Genomic DNA, 15602 nt, shown 5'->3' on the forward strand with positions numbered 1-15602 from the left:
TCGTAGGCATGCAAATAATAGATGAGACCTCCTTGAGGCATTTCCCCTGACATTCAGGGCCCCATTGTGAAAGATCCAGAGATGCCCAGTCAAATTGGGGTTGATGCACATGCAGCCAGGGTAACCCCAGGACGATAGAGTGCATGGCCTTCTCCAGTACAAAGAAAGAGATTATTTCCATATGAAGTGCTCTGGTGCGAAGTGTAACTGGTACGATCTCGTAAGTCACGTCGCCCGACAAGGGCTCCCCATGAATGGAAGACAACAGTAGTGGATCTTTTAATTTGATAAGAGGGATCCTCAAGCATTCCACTAAACTTCTGGTGATGAAGTTGCCTCCTGCCCCTGAGTCCACCAGGGCAGGAGTCTGAACTGTGACTGGTCCATAAGTCAGAGAGACTGGAAGAGAAAGCGGAGGAGAGGATGTGGTAAGTCCCTTGAACAGTTTCTCTGTCGGGCTTGAATTCATCTGTCTCCCGAGCAAAATGGGACATATAGAAACATCATGACCGGGTTGACCACAGTACATACACCGGCTGTGTTTCTTCTGGCCTCTTCTCTCTTTAGGGGTCAAATGACCATGATCGAGTTGCATCAGTTCCTCTTTATCAACAGCAGGAATTGCTAGACCCATCCATAGCGCAGGGGCACTGGCCAGTGTCAACCCAGGTAGCACCTTAGGCCAGAGTTCCTTCACCTTGTCTCGGAGCCGACAGTCAATCCGAGTAGCTAAGGCTATCAATTCTTCCAGCGAGTCAGGTGTCTGATGAGCGGCTAGCTCGTCCTTCAAACGGGTATCCAGGCCTCTGCAGAAGAGAGCCTTGAGACATCTGGGGTCCCAGTGAAGTTCTGCTGCAAGAGTCTTGAATTCTATAGCAAATTCTGCCAGAGATCTGTTGCCTTGCTTCAAGTCCACCAAAGCAAATTCGGCAACAGACATACGAGCAGGGTCATCAAAAACGGATTTGAACAAGTCCACAAATCCTTCTATGTCCTGCAAAATAGGGTCCTTGCAAACCCACAAGGTAGATGCCCATGACAAGGCTCTCCCATCCAAGTATGACAGGATGTAGCTGGTTTTAGAGAGACTCGTGGGAAACAATAAAGGTTGTAAGGTGAAATGTAAGCTGTACTGGTTCAGAAAGCCCCGAGTCTTCTGGAGTTCTCCGGAGAATCGAATAGGCGCCGCCAGTGGAACAGCTGGCTTCAAAGTTACCTCCTGTAACTGACCTTCTTGTGTAGAAGCTGTGCCTTGTATCTTCTGTGTGTGAAGCTGATGGAATGCTGCAGTAACTTTCTCCAAGGTTTCCTGCTATTCTGAGATGCGTTGAGCCAGGCCCAGTATAGCCTGCAAAGCAGAGAGGTGTGCCGGGTCCATGGTTACTGACTTCCAATATCTTAAGCTGGATTCCCAGGAGTGCTGCTTCTCCAATTTTAAAGCCGGATTCACTGGAGTTAGCAATCTGTTAGAGTTTAGACTGCGGAGTAGCAGTCTTGTTAGGCTTTACTCCCCCAGAGGGGAGGAGTTAGCAATTTGTTGTGGAACCTGCTAGGGAGTTGGTAATCTGTTGTGAATGAGCTCCCCAGAAGGGAGGAGTTAGCGATCTGTTAGAGGTTTGCTCCTCCAGAGGGGAGGAGTTGGCACTTTGTCATAATCTCCGTGCTGAGTTGTAATCTGTTATGGATCTGATGTCTGATGGACGGAGACATAGATGAGCTAGCACTCTGTTATGCTCAGCTCCTGAAGTGGGAGGAGTGAGCACACTGTAGTAAATAGGTGAATCCTTGGGCCGATGGCAGATGACAGCACCTCCAAGAGGATATCCTGAGAGGGACCACCGGCTAGGCTTGAGTATGGGGACAGACACAGATAGTTCTTTTATCAGACAGGTTAGTAGAACCACCCGAGGTGGCAGTAGTGAGCTGGTATGCCCGGCAGGACTGAAGTCCCTCATATACTGTAACTGCGATCCCAGGGTTGCTGAGCTGTAGAGTGACTATAGATAGTGAGTAGACAGGGTATGCTGTATACAGAGCCAATAGTAGATGACAATCTCACATAGAATCTTAAGGAGGCTCAGTAGCTGGAAAGAGTTAGGCCCTCGAGAAGCGAGTACCTGGTTCCAGGGAAAGCTCTGAGAAAGCGGTGGCAACTCATGATAGTCTGTATCTGTAATAGCTTCTAGGCAATAGAGAATCTTCAGAGTCTTCAGGAACATAGTACCTCGAGGAGCGAGTACCGGTTTCTATCTGCAATCTGAAAAAGAGAAAAGAGAGTGAGGCCCCCGAGGAGCGGGTACCCCTGGTAAGTCCGAGGAGGCAGAGTAGCTTGGACGAATCCGAAGCGATTTGTAGTCCTTGCTAACTCGAATAGTCAGCGCAAGTGAAGACCTTTTATGTTGGAAGTGGATGTTGTCAATACAGGGGAACGCCCCTGAGGTTCGCGCCCTTGCTGGTACATACTTTGGAGCGCGCATGCGCGCCCTATGTCATCAGGAACACGGTGGATCCGCAGCGTCGAGCCGGTCCAGGGACGCTGGGGAGAAGCAGCATGGAGACGCCGCGGCAATAAGCCGTCCATCAGGCCCGGAGGGAGTTGCCACAGAGGTAAGAGGGTCGAGCGAGGGCGGAGAGCAAGCCCGAATGCAACAGCGAAGTTCCCTCCCAGGCCGCTCTTAAACTGGAGAGGACTGGGAGGGAACTGCGGAAGGCCGCGGGCATCAGTGTGCGCAGGTTGCACAAATGTGTACCCAATAGCATGCGCCGACTCCTGATTTTAGAACATGCGCACACCGGCGCGTGCATGTTATAAAATCGCGTGTCCATGTGTGCACGCCGGGTAGCGTGCGCACATGGACGCGCGCACAAGTTTTTAAAATCTACCCCTCTATTTTTTTCTTCCTACCTTTCCTTTCATTAAGGTCACTTGCCCTTCCCAGCCATTCCTTGCATTTTCCATTTAGGCACGGCTATGGAGCCCACTGGCAGGGTTGGTGGGCTAAGTGAGCAAGGGTGTAGCCCCTAGTATATATAGTGTATATATATATATATATATATCGATATCTGTATATAAAATCCTTTTGCATTGCAAGTCACTTGAGATCCATGGAAATTGTGAAAAAGGCTGATAATATGCTTTTTTTTGCACGTATGTCATACTTTCCTTTTTTTGTCACTGTTCTATGGATTACAAACTGGTACAAGACACTGACAGTCTACTATAGGACAGGGATGTTCACAAAATCGGTTATACAGCCATACAGTATTCTCTCTTCCCCCTCCCCGCATTACAGGGCTTGGACATATATACTGCATCTTCAACATGTATATGTCTTCTCTCTCTTTACTGTGCTGTTCACAACAAAATGCACTGTTACCTTGGAAACAGCCGCATCACATGGTATTTATAGAAGGGCTGCAGAACATCCTCCATGTTAATGTATTCTGCAAAATCTTCACTAGCAACCTCTGATATATAATGTATACATACACACACACATGCAGAGGTTTAAGCAAATGTTCCAAAAGCAAACAGACCAAATAAAGCCTCAAAAACTGCAGTTCAACTCTAACTGACCTAGTTCTTAATATTCCTAAAGGTTATTTTCTCATACTTTCTTTTTGGCAGCGATCTGGAACTGCTTCTTGCTGGGAGTAAAATAATTCCAAATCTGGATATATATATATATTTTTTTTAAAAAGGAATCCCTTTGCAGCTTTGTGCTCTGTGTTTCTCTGGTGATCAGCATGTGCTAGGCTAGGGTAGGGCTAACTGCACAGAAACAAAAGGATGCGTTGAAGAGCAGTGAATGTTTGCATTCCTTCAGTGAACTGCACATACACAGTGCACTGACAGCGTAGGATTCACTAAAATTTACAGCTACATTCCTAGCAAGTAGTTCACAGTGAAAAACTTATGCCGATCCTTTCACCACTGACATTCACATTACTGTGATTAGTTGGCAGGAGTCAAGAACATATTCTTTTTTTATGGTGAATGTTGTTTGAAAATGGTGTGCATAGAAGTATTTGGCTTTTTTATTCCTGTGGCAGGATATTTAATTCAATAAGAAATGCACAAAATGGGTGGAATATCTTACTATAATAAAGAGGAAAGTTGCCCCATGACTGCATTATCGGTATGCAAATTGAGCCCCGCCCCCTCCTTCCCTGTACGAAAATTGAGCCCCGCCCCCTCCTTCCCTGTATTCTCCAGTTCTGCCCCTCTCTGAATGAAAATTGAGCTCTGCCCCTTTCTCTTCCTGTATTCTCCAGCTCCGCCCCACTCTCAAGCGCTGCCTCTCTCGCTCTGTCTCTATGGACATTGAGCTCCAGCCTTCTCATGGTCTGTACTCTCCAGCTCTGCCCCCCTCTCTCTCTCCAAATTGTTCAATCTCTACTACTACACAGTACACCCAAGCTCAGTCTGCACTCTCTATTACCACGTCTCATTTATGCACTTCCTACACTTCTCAATATTTACCTGTCCTTGCACAAGCTTTTACTACTAGGTGACTACAACTAAATACTACTGAAATATCTGTCCCATTCCCAACACTAACGGTATCCTCCTACTGCTCTCACAAAGCAATAATCTTAACCAATAGCTTTAGATCAAGGCTGTCTAATGTATTGCCTCGAGCTTTGCCAAGAGATGGAGATTTAGACGCTTTGTAAGGTGAAGGCTCTCCATTTCAAGTAAGCTCTTAGTTGTAACTGGGATCATGAGTAACAGTGGAGTACAACTTTTAGGTTTTTTTTAGGAGGGGGTTGGGGGTGTTATGTCTAATTGCATGTCATTATATGTTTTAAGTAGTATTTGTTAGAGAACTGTATGTTGTACTAGTCCCAATTTGACTCTGCTATGGTCCATTAGTGAATTAACAGGCTATGAAAGGCATACATAAAATAAATAAAAGAATCTAGTGGTTAGTTTTTAAAAAATTTTATTTTTTTGCTCAGCAGTTTCCTCTTGCTGTTTTTGGACTTCTGGTTCAATCAAAACTGGCCTCGACTGGCGCCACAGTGCTACAGAGCCTTCATATTCACAAATACTCAGGTTTTTTCCACCATTTTTAAGGCTCTCCCCCTTCTCAGTCATTGTAGTGACAGTTCTTGGCCAGGGGCAGCAAGCCACAAAGCCTTCAAGAACCTGGTATGACTGCAATCCTGAGTGTAGCCATTAGGTGTTGCTGTTGTGCAATAGCTGGCATGCCCTCCCTCTTATGGGATTGTGACTGAAGCCACTGGACTGGCCCACTTTGCATTATTTTAAACTATCAAGAGTGCACACAGTTATTTTCTTGTGTTTTACCTGAACAGCTATTAAATGCAGGAAACATTTTCCTATTGGAAGAAATTGCTCTCTTTGGTTTAAGGCACATTACATTCTGGTTCTACAGTGGTTAACATATGCTTTCTTCTCCCAGCTTAAGAAGTTTGCTTCAACAAGATACAAATAACTTTTCTCATCTTCTCTGAATGTCAGTAAGCAATTGCCAGCATTATCCTTTGCTCTCACCTATGTGTTGGGCACAGGTATCACAGTACTCTGCATACAAGGACTCAAAGCAGTTGCAGCAATATGGACGTCCTTCCTTCATGATGTACCTCTGGCCCCCTAGAGCAGTTTCACATTCAAAACAGCAAAAGTGCTTCATATGCCAGTGTCTCCCTTCAGCCTCTGTGCATTCATCAGCAAAAATGATCTAAAAAAAGAAAAACCATCAGTAAAGCAGTTTTTATGAGTATCTGGGGAACTAAAAGCATTGATGAAAAAGCTGTGCCCTCTATGTTCTATTTATTTATTTATTTGTGGTTCTTACTCTCCTTCTCAGTGAGTGCCCAAAGTCACTCACTGAGAAGGAGTATAATACTCTGCTGTATAGACCTTCAGGCCATTGATTTGGTTTAAACTGTTCTCCTGCAATGCTACTCTTCTTCTGAAAGAAGTTCTTCTGGAAGAGGGTAAGAAATAAAACTGTACAGGAATATTCAATTCACATAGTAGTGTGTCCATGATGCCCACCGTGATTAAACCTATCAGATAACACTGGATGTTGGGATGCACGATTCTCTTGTTAACATGGTTATTTTGGCAGGAGGTGCAGGGAAATTGCAGCCTAAAAATACCTTTAAATGGAAAATAAACTTGGCAAGATTAAGAATTTGTAATTGATTTGGGGTGATTACTACTAAATGACATGTATTTCAGAAATACTGCACAGTACAAATCGTAAGTTGTCCTTTAAAAAAGAAGACAAAATGGATATACAAACCCTTGTGAGTCATATATTGCTAAATTAAATTCTGTTGGTCTATAATTAGATTCTTTTTTTAGGTTGTTACAGCTTGGACTGGACTAACAAGAGTTATAAAGATGATCTTATCCTTATCGTGTATAATATAGAAGCTTTTGAGACCATGTATATTCCATCTTCACATTATAAACAGCATACAGACACTATTCTCATCTATTTATATGTACATTAAACATTCGCTGAAACCTACCTTCCTTGAACCAAATACTTTATATTTATTTATTTATTTTCATAATTTATAGCCCACTCCAAGGGCTATAACAGGTAACAAAAAATACATACATAATTGTACAAACTATAAATAACACAATTAAAGAAAGCAAACATTTTAAACAATAAATACATGTATTAAACAGCAAATAATAATACAAAATAAACTTGTTAAAATGAGAAAACTATAATAAAAGTTACCTATCTACATTAAAAGCTTGCTTAAAAAAGAAAGCTTTAACATGCTTTATAAAAGTCAGAAAACACTCAATATTCCTGATTCCTTCACGAAATAACTAGATTAACAGAAATATTTATTTGAACGGTATACACACAAACACACGAGTGCTGGACAAAGTGAAGCTGTGCAGAGAGCCCTTCTCTTTAAATAGTACAGTAACTAGCATGCAGCTTTAGAAAACCAAAAATGTTCACAGGTATAAATGCTGTGCTATCTCTTTATATAAAGAGGGCAAGAGAAAACTGTTCCTGTTAGACCTCACAGAGGTCCATATGCTGGTCTCCTTTACATGCTATATACGATAACAGACAGGGATTTAGCAGTCAGTCATGCTAGCAACGAGTCAATGTTGTTTTTAATGTCATTTTTATATACCCGTTGTTTCCTGCTTTTGATATGCAAGTCACTCTTGGCAGCAGTTTGTTGGTAGGGTGTCAGACAAGTGAAATCTAATACGTAAATTTTACAAGCATTATTCAGTAAATTCTTTCTTCCCATGACAACATTTCTTTGGGAGGTAGATCCTTAGCCTGTACACTGCCATTGATACTTGACAGTTTTGTATACAGATAGTTTGTATGATTCATGACCAGGACAATTCTCTTCACTGTCCCTTTAAATTTTAAAAACTGATGGTCGAGAAAAGCCCAGAATAAACATCATTGACTTTTTGTATTAGATTACAGTTATTCTGCAGTCACATCACATTTTTCACATCCTTTTATCCTCTCTTTCCTCCCATTTCATTCTGTCATGGGAAATCTTACAGTTCGATTCTGGCTGAGGAATAATATAGCTGAAGGCAAGATATGCCTTTAACAGAATCTTATAAGCTCAGCAGGTCAGACACCGCTATGCATATAATATTTTCCAGAGCCCTTGCGTGACCTAGCCTAACTAGATTTTTCCCTCTTTGGGGGCCCAGTTACATTTTCTCAATACACAGCCTACAGTTATGATGATTAAAAATGAAAGGTGTCACGTGCAAAGATATAACAACTGCAATACTCTATGCATGGGAATATAAACATGGGATAAAAAAATACTCCAAGCCACGGTGGTCGTAGAGAAAAGCTGATTCTCTGGATACCAGGATATCTTTTGTTGAATTAACAAAAGTGACACATATGTTGTACATATGGTTGCCTAGGTAAGTTTTGAAACTTTTTAAAGGACCAAAAAAATGTATTACATGATCTTTCAAGACCTTTCAAGCTCTTCTTTGCATCTAGTATTGAGTTTCAGGGGGCAATCTTCACAAGGGATCTAGCTGGCTTAATAAAGATTGAGCTGTTTAGATCTTACAGGATGAAATTTTGCCCCCCCCCCCGAGAAGATACATTTATTTTAGCTGTATAGATTCACTAGCCAGATACTTAGCTGGACCAAAAAAAATGGGCTGACCTGGAGGCACAATTGGGGCAAGGATTTTCTAGCTGGCCTGTGAGAGGGGACTTTGGGGGAAGAGGAGAGGAGTAAGTCAGATCTGAGAAGGTCTGAGCCAACTACCAACTGGTGGGGAGAGAGAGAGAGAGAGAGAGAAAGAAATAACTCGGGGTGAGGTTTGGGGGGGTTGGGTAGGTTTTGGCAGGCAATTTTACATACACAGTCAGAAGTACGAATAGTAAAGTTGACATCAGTGACATTTTCTCTCATTTGGAGTGATGAAAGGTAAAGGAGTTGATTTGTACAATGTACTCGCTACCTAGCTTGATGCACTCTCCACCTAACTGCAATCATGCTAGGTAGCGAGTACACTGTACAAATCAACTCCTCCTTTACCTTTCATTACTCCAAATGACAGAAAATCTTCAGTGACGTCAACTTTGTTGTTTGTATCTCTGTGTATTTAAAACTACCCCAAAACCTACCCCACCCCCAAACTCACCCCGAGTTATAAGTGCCCTCTCTTACAGGCCAACACTGTAAGGGATGCTCAGCCGAGCACACTGTTTAACAAGTACTTGGCCATGCGTTTTTGATGCGCATCCACTACTCATACTGTAAAGGGATTAGCATGTCAAAAACGCACGGCCAACCCCCCACCCCTGGAAATTAACAGCGCTCATCACATGCAGATGCATGTTGATAAGGCTATTAGTTATTCACCCAGGATACTGAAAGTAAAATGTGTGGCCAATCCGCACATTTTATGCTCAGGAATTAACGCCTGCCCAAGGGTGGTGTTAATTTCCGAGCAGCCCGAAAAAGGGTACAGAAAAGCAGGAAAAACTGCTTTTCTGTACACCCTCTGACTTAATATCTGAGCGATATTGTTGGAAGAACCAAAAATGTTAATAAATAGATAGATAGATAAATAAAAAATTGTGCTGGCCGGTCAGGTTAAGAGAATGGACACTCACTTTTACCGGCATCCTTTTTCCTAACCTATGGCTATCAGCAGGTTTGGAAAACCGACGCTCGTAAAATTGAGCGTCGGTTTCCTGAACCCGCTGACAGCCACCTCTCCTGGGTTGCTGCTAATAAGAAGGAGCTAGGAATGCACTATCATCCGTAGTTCCTCCTTTTTAGCGGGACCCCTCATTTAAATACAGGATCGCATGCCCAGGAGAGGTGGCTGGATACGCATTGGAAGAGCGGGCGCTTGACACGGAGCGCCCATTCTCCCACGCTTCATATTCAATCGGCCTGTTACAGTGGTATAAATAGTAATCTTATATATGGGCCTCTCTCTCTCTCTTTCTCTCCCCCCCAGGATGGCCTGGACAGCTAGGCTGGTGCTCCGGGAGCTTCAAAACTAGTAAAATAGGCCTTTGAGAACACATCGCAAAATGCGATCAAGCCTTAACGCAACCTATCGCACGGCTTAACGCTACTGAAAAAGGTGTAGCTAAAATTGGTGTTAAAGCCGTGAGATAGGACTTTGCAAAATGGTAAACCCAGCCCACTCCTGCACTTTTCACATGCGTTAAGCCCTTAACCCATGCGAAAACACCTTATAGCATTTTGATAAATGACCCCCTACGTTTCTGCTGAGCAATTTGCTCAAAATTTACCCCTGAAGAGGTATCCCGCAGATATGGCTAGAAATGAACAAGACCTGTGAAACTCCTAAAACCCTAATACGTAATAATATCCACATCATTCTATTTAGCTTTACGAATAATATCAGAATCACAAGCCCACAAGTGAGGACAGGGTGTATTGCTCAAGGCCGGCAGGAGCTATTATCCTGTCTATTAGCAAACACGATCAGCTATCCGTGCCCCTACCTCGTCACAGGCTGCACAGCGAGGCTTCAGACATTCAGCATGGTGCCTCCCACAGTAGATCTTTCCATCTTGGTAAAAGTAGATAAGGTCAACTAATAATTCATTGCAGATGGAGCAGACAAAACACTGTGGATGCCAACAAATCCCATGTCCGGCTCTTGATGCAAATACAGCCATATCTCCTCCATTGATTTGGCCTCCGCACTGTTATAAATGCAAAAAAAAGGAGTTTTACATAGTATATGTATTGATCTCTCCCAACTACACAAAAACCCCCCAATATGGATATTGTATATTTTAACAAAATATAGAAGAAACTTGTTGTGGTGATTACAAGTCCCTCATCACAGTCAGCCTACTTTCTGAAGGGCGTGTGTGTGTGTGTGTCCCCAGCTAATAACTTTTGTGTTTAGTGTCTTAGCCACACCAAATTTTCAGTACATGTTATGAAGTTCAACCAGATCCGGAAAAGGGTATTTTTTTCATCCATGCACATACATGGATGTGTGCACGTGCGTGCATCCTGGAAAGTAGGCTCCATTAGTTCTGCATTGAACTTCTTGTTTTAAAATACACAGATTTCTTTGCATTCTGTTGTTGGTAAGAGATGAACGGATTATATTTTATCTAATAAAAACTTTTCTCCGGAGGGAAATCTTAGTAAACATGCAATTCCTTGTTATGCCTCCTGCTTACTTTTTAGTTTACAATTCATGAATAAAAAAAAAAAAGGAAAAAATAAAAAGGTAATAACTCACTGACACCTGCAAAAATAATAAAAAGGCAAATGTAGCTGTGGGAAAAAATAAATCGCTGAAGAATGAGAAAAAAAATCCCCACCGTTAAGTAAATATAGAAATTAATGATTCAACAAGAACACTAGCAAGAGCAGAAAACTGAACTGAAAAAAATGGTATCATAAATAATAGCTCCTTAAGGCACCACCATCCTCAAAAAAGAAAAACAATGCAATGATCGCCATAAAAAAAAAATGGAAGTTGTTTTAACAACGTATATTTAATTTAAAATAAAAATCCTGATTTATAAGATTTTGACTATTAGAAGTCTGTATCAAGGGTAAAGTTCCTTTGGCTCTCTTATTTCTTTACTCTTAAGACAAAGCATTTCATCATATCTCAAAGAAAAACAGAAGCCTGTGTGTACATTTTGTGATTAGTGATTTATGTAATTGATCTGTTGTAATTGTTTACTCTTACTTGGCTCTAAGTACCTTGCTACCCAACCCTTTCTCCCTCCTTGGGATGTAGCTGAAAAGAAGGCTTTTGTCCTTATCTTCAATAAGTTTATAAAACATGCATAAACAAGAATTTCCTTGACTCAGGTCCAAAGAAAGCTTGTCCTGACTCTGTTGTGAAACTGAGCCACATGAGCACTCACAGCTTAGCACTGGGTCTCCATTAATGCCCTTTTAACTACTATGCAAATGCTCATTATTCCTAGCAGGAAAACAGCCCATCAGAGACAACACTCACTTTAATGAAATAAGTATGGGAGGAGGGAAAGGCGGGGAGGGACATAGCATCCCTGTTTATCTTTGCCAACGCAGCAGAGTAAACCTGATGAATTTTTGGGTCCTTTTTCATCCCATCCCCATAATATGCTACATATATTTCAAAAAAATGTCTACAATTATATAATTTTATTTATCAAAATATATCAAAGTACAAAAAGTATGCAACTAATAATCTTTTCAAAAAATATTATATCTACTAGCAACAGTTTAAAACAACATGGGGCGGATTTTAAAAGGCGCGCGAATAGCCTACTTTTGTTTGCGCTCCAGGCGCAAACAAAAGTACGCTGGATTTTAGTAGATATGCGCGGAGCCGCGCGTATCCACTAAAATCCTGGATCGGCGCGCGCCGAGCCGCGCAGCCTACCCCCATTCCCTCCAAGGCCGCTCCGAAATCGGAGCGGCCTCGGAGGGAACTTTCCTTTGCCCTCCCCTCACCTTCCCCTCCCTTCCCCTACCTAACCCACCCGCCCGGCCCTGTCTAAACCCCCCCCTTACCTTTGTCGGGGGATTTACGCCTCCCGGAGGGAGGCGTAAATCCCCGCGCGCCAGCGGGCCTCCTGCACGCCGGGCCGCGACCTGGGGGTGGGTACGGAGGGCGCGGCCACGCCCCCGGGCCGTAGCCACGCCCCCATACCCGCCCCCAAAACGCTGCCGACACGCCCCCGAAACGCCGCGACGACCGGGCCCGCCCCCCGACACGCCCCCCTTGGAGAACCCCAGGACTTACGCGAGTCCCGGGGCTCTGCGCGCGCCGGGAGGCCTATGTAAAATAGGATTCCCGGTGCGCAGGGCCCTGCTCGCGTAAATCCGCCCGGTTTTGGGCGGATTTACGCGAGCAGGGCTCTGAAAATCTGCCCCCATATACACATCTCATTTGCCACCATTCACACTTACACATACAAAATACATTAAAAGTCACGGAGGACTGCCACTTAACATGTTTCGCTTGACAAACCTTCTTCAGGGGAGAGTTCACAATTCATATCTCAATTTAAAAGTAGTGAGATCCAGGAACACATCTTCAACTGGGGAAATTCACAGCTGACATTTTGGAGAAATAATTATTCCTTATTATTCTTACTAAGAACATAAGGACATAAGAAATTGCCAAGTTGGGTCAGACCAAAGGTCCAAGCCCAGCATCCTATTTCCAGCAGTGGCCAATCCAGACTACAAGTACCTGGCAAGTTCCCAAACACTAAGTAGATCCCATGCTACTCATGCCAGTAACAACAGTGGCTATTCATTAAGGGGTAGATTTACAAAAAATGTGCGTTCGCGTACTTTTGTTGGCGCACCAGTCGCAAACAAAAGTACGCTGGATTTTAGCAGATACGCGCGTAGCCGCGCGTCTCTGCTAAAATCCAGGATCGGCGCGCACAAGGCTGCCGATTTTGTGCAGCCGGTGCGCGCCGAGCCGCGCAGCCTGCCTCCGTTCCCTCTTTCGCCCTCCCCTCACCTTCCTCTATCTAACCCACCCCCCCGGCCCTATCTAAACCTCCCCCACCTTTGTCCGGGGATTTACGCCTCCCGGAGGGAGAAGTAAATCCCTGCGCACCAGCGGGCCGCTAGTGCGCCGAGACGCGACCTGGGGGCGGTTCCGGAGGGCGCGGCCACGCCCCCGGACTGCCCCGGGCCGAAACCATGCCCCCGGCCCCGCCCCTGAAACGCCGCATCCCGCCCCCAAAACGCCGTGCCGATCGGCCCCGCCCCCGACACGCCCCCCTCGAAAAACCCCGGGACTTACGCGAGTCCCGGGGCTCTGCGCGCGCCGGCAGGCCTATGGAAAATAGGCGCGCCAGCGCGCAAGGCCCTGCTCGCATAAATCCGCCCGGATTTACACGAGCAGGGCTTTTAAAATCCGCCCCTAAGGGGTTAATTGTTAATCCGTCACGTGCGTAAAATCCGGGGGTTACACGTGTGACTGGGCCTTGTGCGGCTGCGCGCACATGTTATAAAATCGGGCATAGATTTGTGCGCACCGAGTTGCGAGCACAAATCTACACCCGCATGTAGGTACAAATATCTGGCCCGCTGTGCGCACATGATCTGATCATTTTGCCCAGGAGGACGGTAGTATACTCCTATCACTATACTCTTACCCAACACACAGGCCGATGCAGTAAAGTGCACCAAGGCTGAGCACACTGTTAGCCCCCTTAATCAGTAAGGGGTAATAGCGCATGGAAAACGCGCGGCCAACCCCCCCCTAAAACTAATAGCACCCGCAACATGCAGGCGGCCCAGAAGACGGAAGCTCAATTTTGCCGGCGTCCATTTTCCAAACCCGTGGCTGTCAGCGGGTTCGAGAACTGACGCTGGTAAAATTCAGTGTTGGCTGTCAAACCCGCTGACAGCCGCCGCTTCTGTCAAAAAGGAGGCGCTAGGGACGCGCTAGTGCCCCTAGTGCCTCCTTTAACCGCGGGCCCTAATTTGCATATGGACCGATACTGAATCGCGCACCCAGGACACTGGCCTGTGCATGTGTCGGGAGAGCGGGCGCTCGCCGGCTCTCCTGCAACTTTTACTGTATCGGCCCGACACATGGAATTTCTATCCATACAGATTCTACTGAGCATTTAGTCTCTTGTATGATCTTTATCCTGTTGGACTTTATGCCCTCTCGTACATAAAGTGCCACACCTCCACCAAGTTGATGCTCACTATCATTGCAATATGATTTGTACCCTGATATAGCACTGTTCCATTAAAAACAAAGAAATACAAAACAATGAAAAATGTGCCACAAAACATTATTCAAGACAGATTGAAACTTACCAAAAGACAGTGAAAATAATGCATCAAGTATTTCATACTACTCAATAGGAGAGGGAACTAATCAGGAAAGCAAAAAAAAATCAAAACTACAGACAAGACATCCAATCAACCTTGTCAATTAAACCACCCGGAGCTAAGGTCTTCAAAATGAAGATCCTATGTTGTTCGGCCCTTAATAGGTTCTTTTTAATATTCCCACCGCGTCTATTGGTTATATGCTGTAAGACAAAACATCGGAGCTCATCCACAGAATGTTGGTGTTATCGCCAATGTTCAAGTAGTGGGGCATTAGTGACCAAATTGCAAATCCTGCCAGTATTCCATAATACATGTCTTGAATTTCCTTGGATGTCTTGCCTTTAGTTTTGATTTTTTGCTCTCCTAATTGGTTCCCTCCTGGTATATATATTCCTATTGGGTAGTATAAACACCTGATGCATTAACCACAATGGCGATTTTTCAGTGGTAAGCATTTCTGTGTTGGATTACTGTTGTCTTTTGGTAGTTTCACTCTGTCTTGACTAATGTTTTGTGGCACATTTTTCATTGTTTTGTATTTATATTTGTTTTATCGTCTTTATTGTTTTATTGATTTGCTCTTTATAGAACTCTTGAATGCTAGATTTGTTTGGGATACACTGGGGATTCAGCTCCAAATACATACATACAGGAAGAATATGTTTGAATATAATGAGGAGGTTTGTTGTCTAAACTCATTTTTTTGATTTTATGGGTTCAGATATCGATGGGGATGGCAAATTTATGATGTGTAAATTATATTTAATTTTTCTAGAATTAATGGGATGATACAATGTATGTGAGGAGAATAAGAACAATAAGGAATAATTATTTCTCCAAAATGATGTTGGCTGTGATTTCCCCATGTGAAGATGTGTTCCTCGATCAAGATTTGAAATACAGAATTATATCCACTACTTTTATATTGAGATACGAATTGTGGACTCTCCCCTGAAGAAGCATTTTCAAGCAAAACATGTTGGGCAGCAGTCGTCTGTGACTTTTTAAAATGTATTTTGTATTTCTGAGTGTGAATGGTGGCAAATGAAATGTATATATTGTTTTAAACTGATGCTAGTTGATATATTATTTTTTGAAATTATTTATATTTGCATAACTTTTGTACTTTGATATTTTTTGATAAATAAAATTATATAATTGTAGACATTTTTTTTATATATCACTCTATGGTTTAATTAGTTTGTGTGTATGATATACATTTTTTTCCTTCCAATTTGAAAGTGTTCCTTTGGATTTACATATGT

At 43.5% G+C, this 15602-nt stretch overlaps 1 protein-coding gene across 3 annotated transcripts in view; it reads right to left on the bottom strand.

The window, feature by feature from the left end:
• PRICKLE2 (prickle planar cell polarity protein 2) overlaps window positions 1-15602 on the bottom strand; it is a 219755-nt gene that overhangs the window by 60553 nt on the left and 143600 nt on the right. For all 3 annotated transcript variants that reach the window (XM_029601027.1, XM_029601028.1, XM_029601026.1), the window contains 2 exons: window positions 10005-10208; window positions 5522-5708 (listed from right to left, as the gene is read on the bottom strand). In XM_029601027.1, the coding sequence (XP_029456887.1) occupies window positions 5522-5708; window positions 10005-10208 (391 nt within the window). The remainder of the gene's footprint in view (window positions 1-5521; window positions 5709-10004; window positions 10209-15602) is intronic.

The sequence above is a fragment of the Rhinatrema bivittatum genome, chromosome 4, assembly GCF_901001135.1.
Source record: "Rhinatrema bivittatum chromosome 4, aRhiBiv1.1, whole genome shotgun sequence".
Taxonomy (NCBI): Eukaryota; Metazoa; Chordata; class Amphibia; order Gymnophiona; family Rhinatrematidae; genus Rhinatrema; species Rhinatrema bivittatum.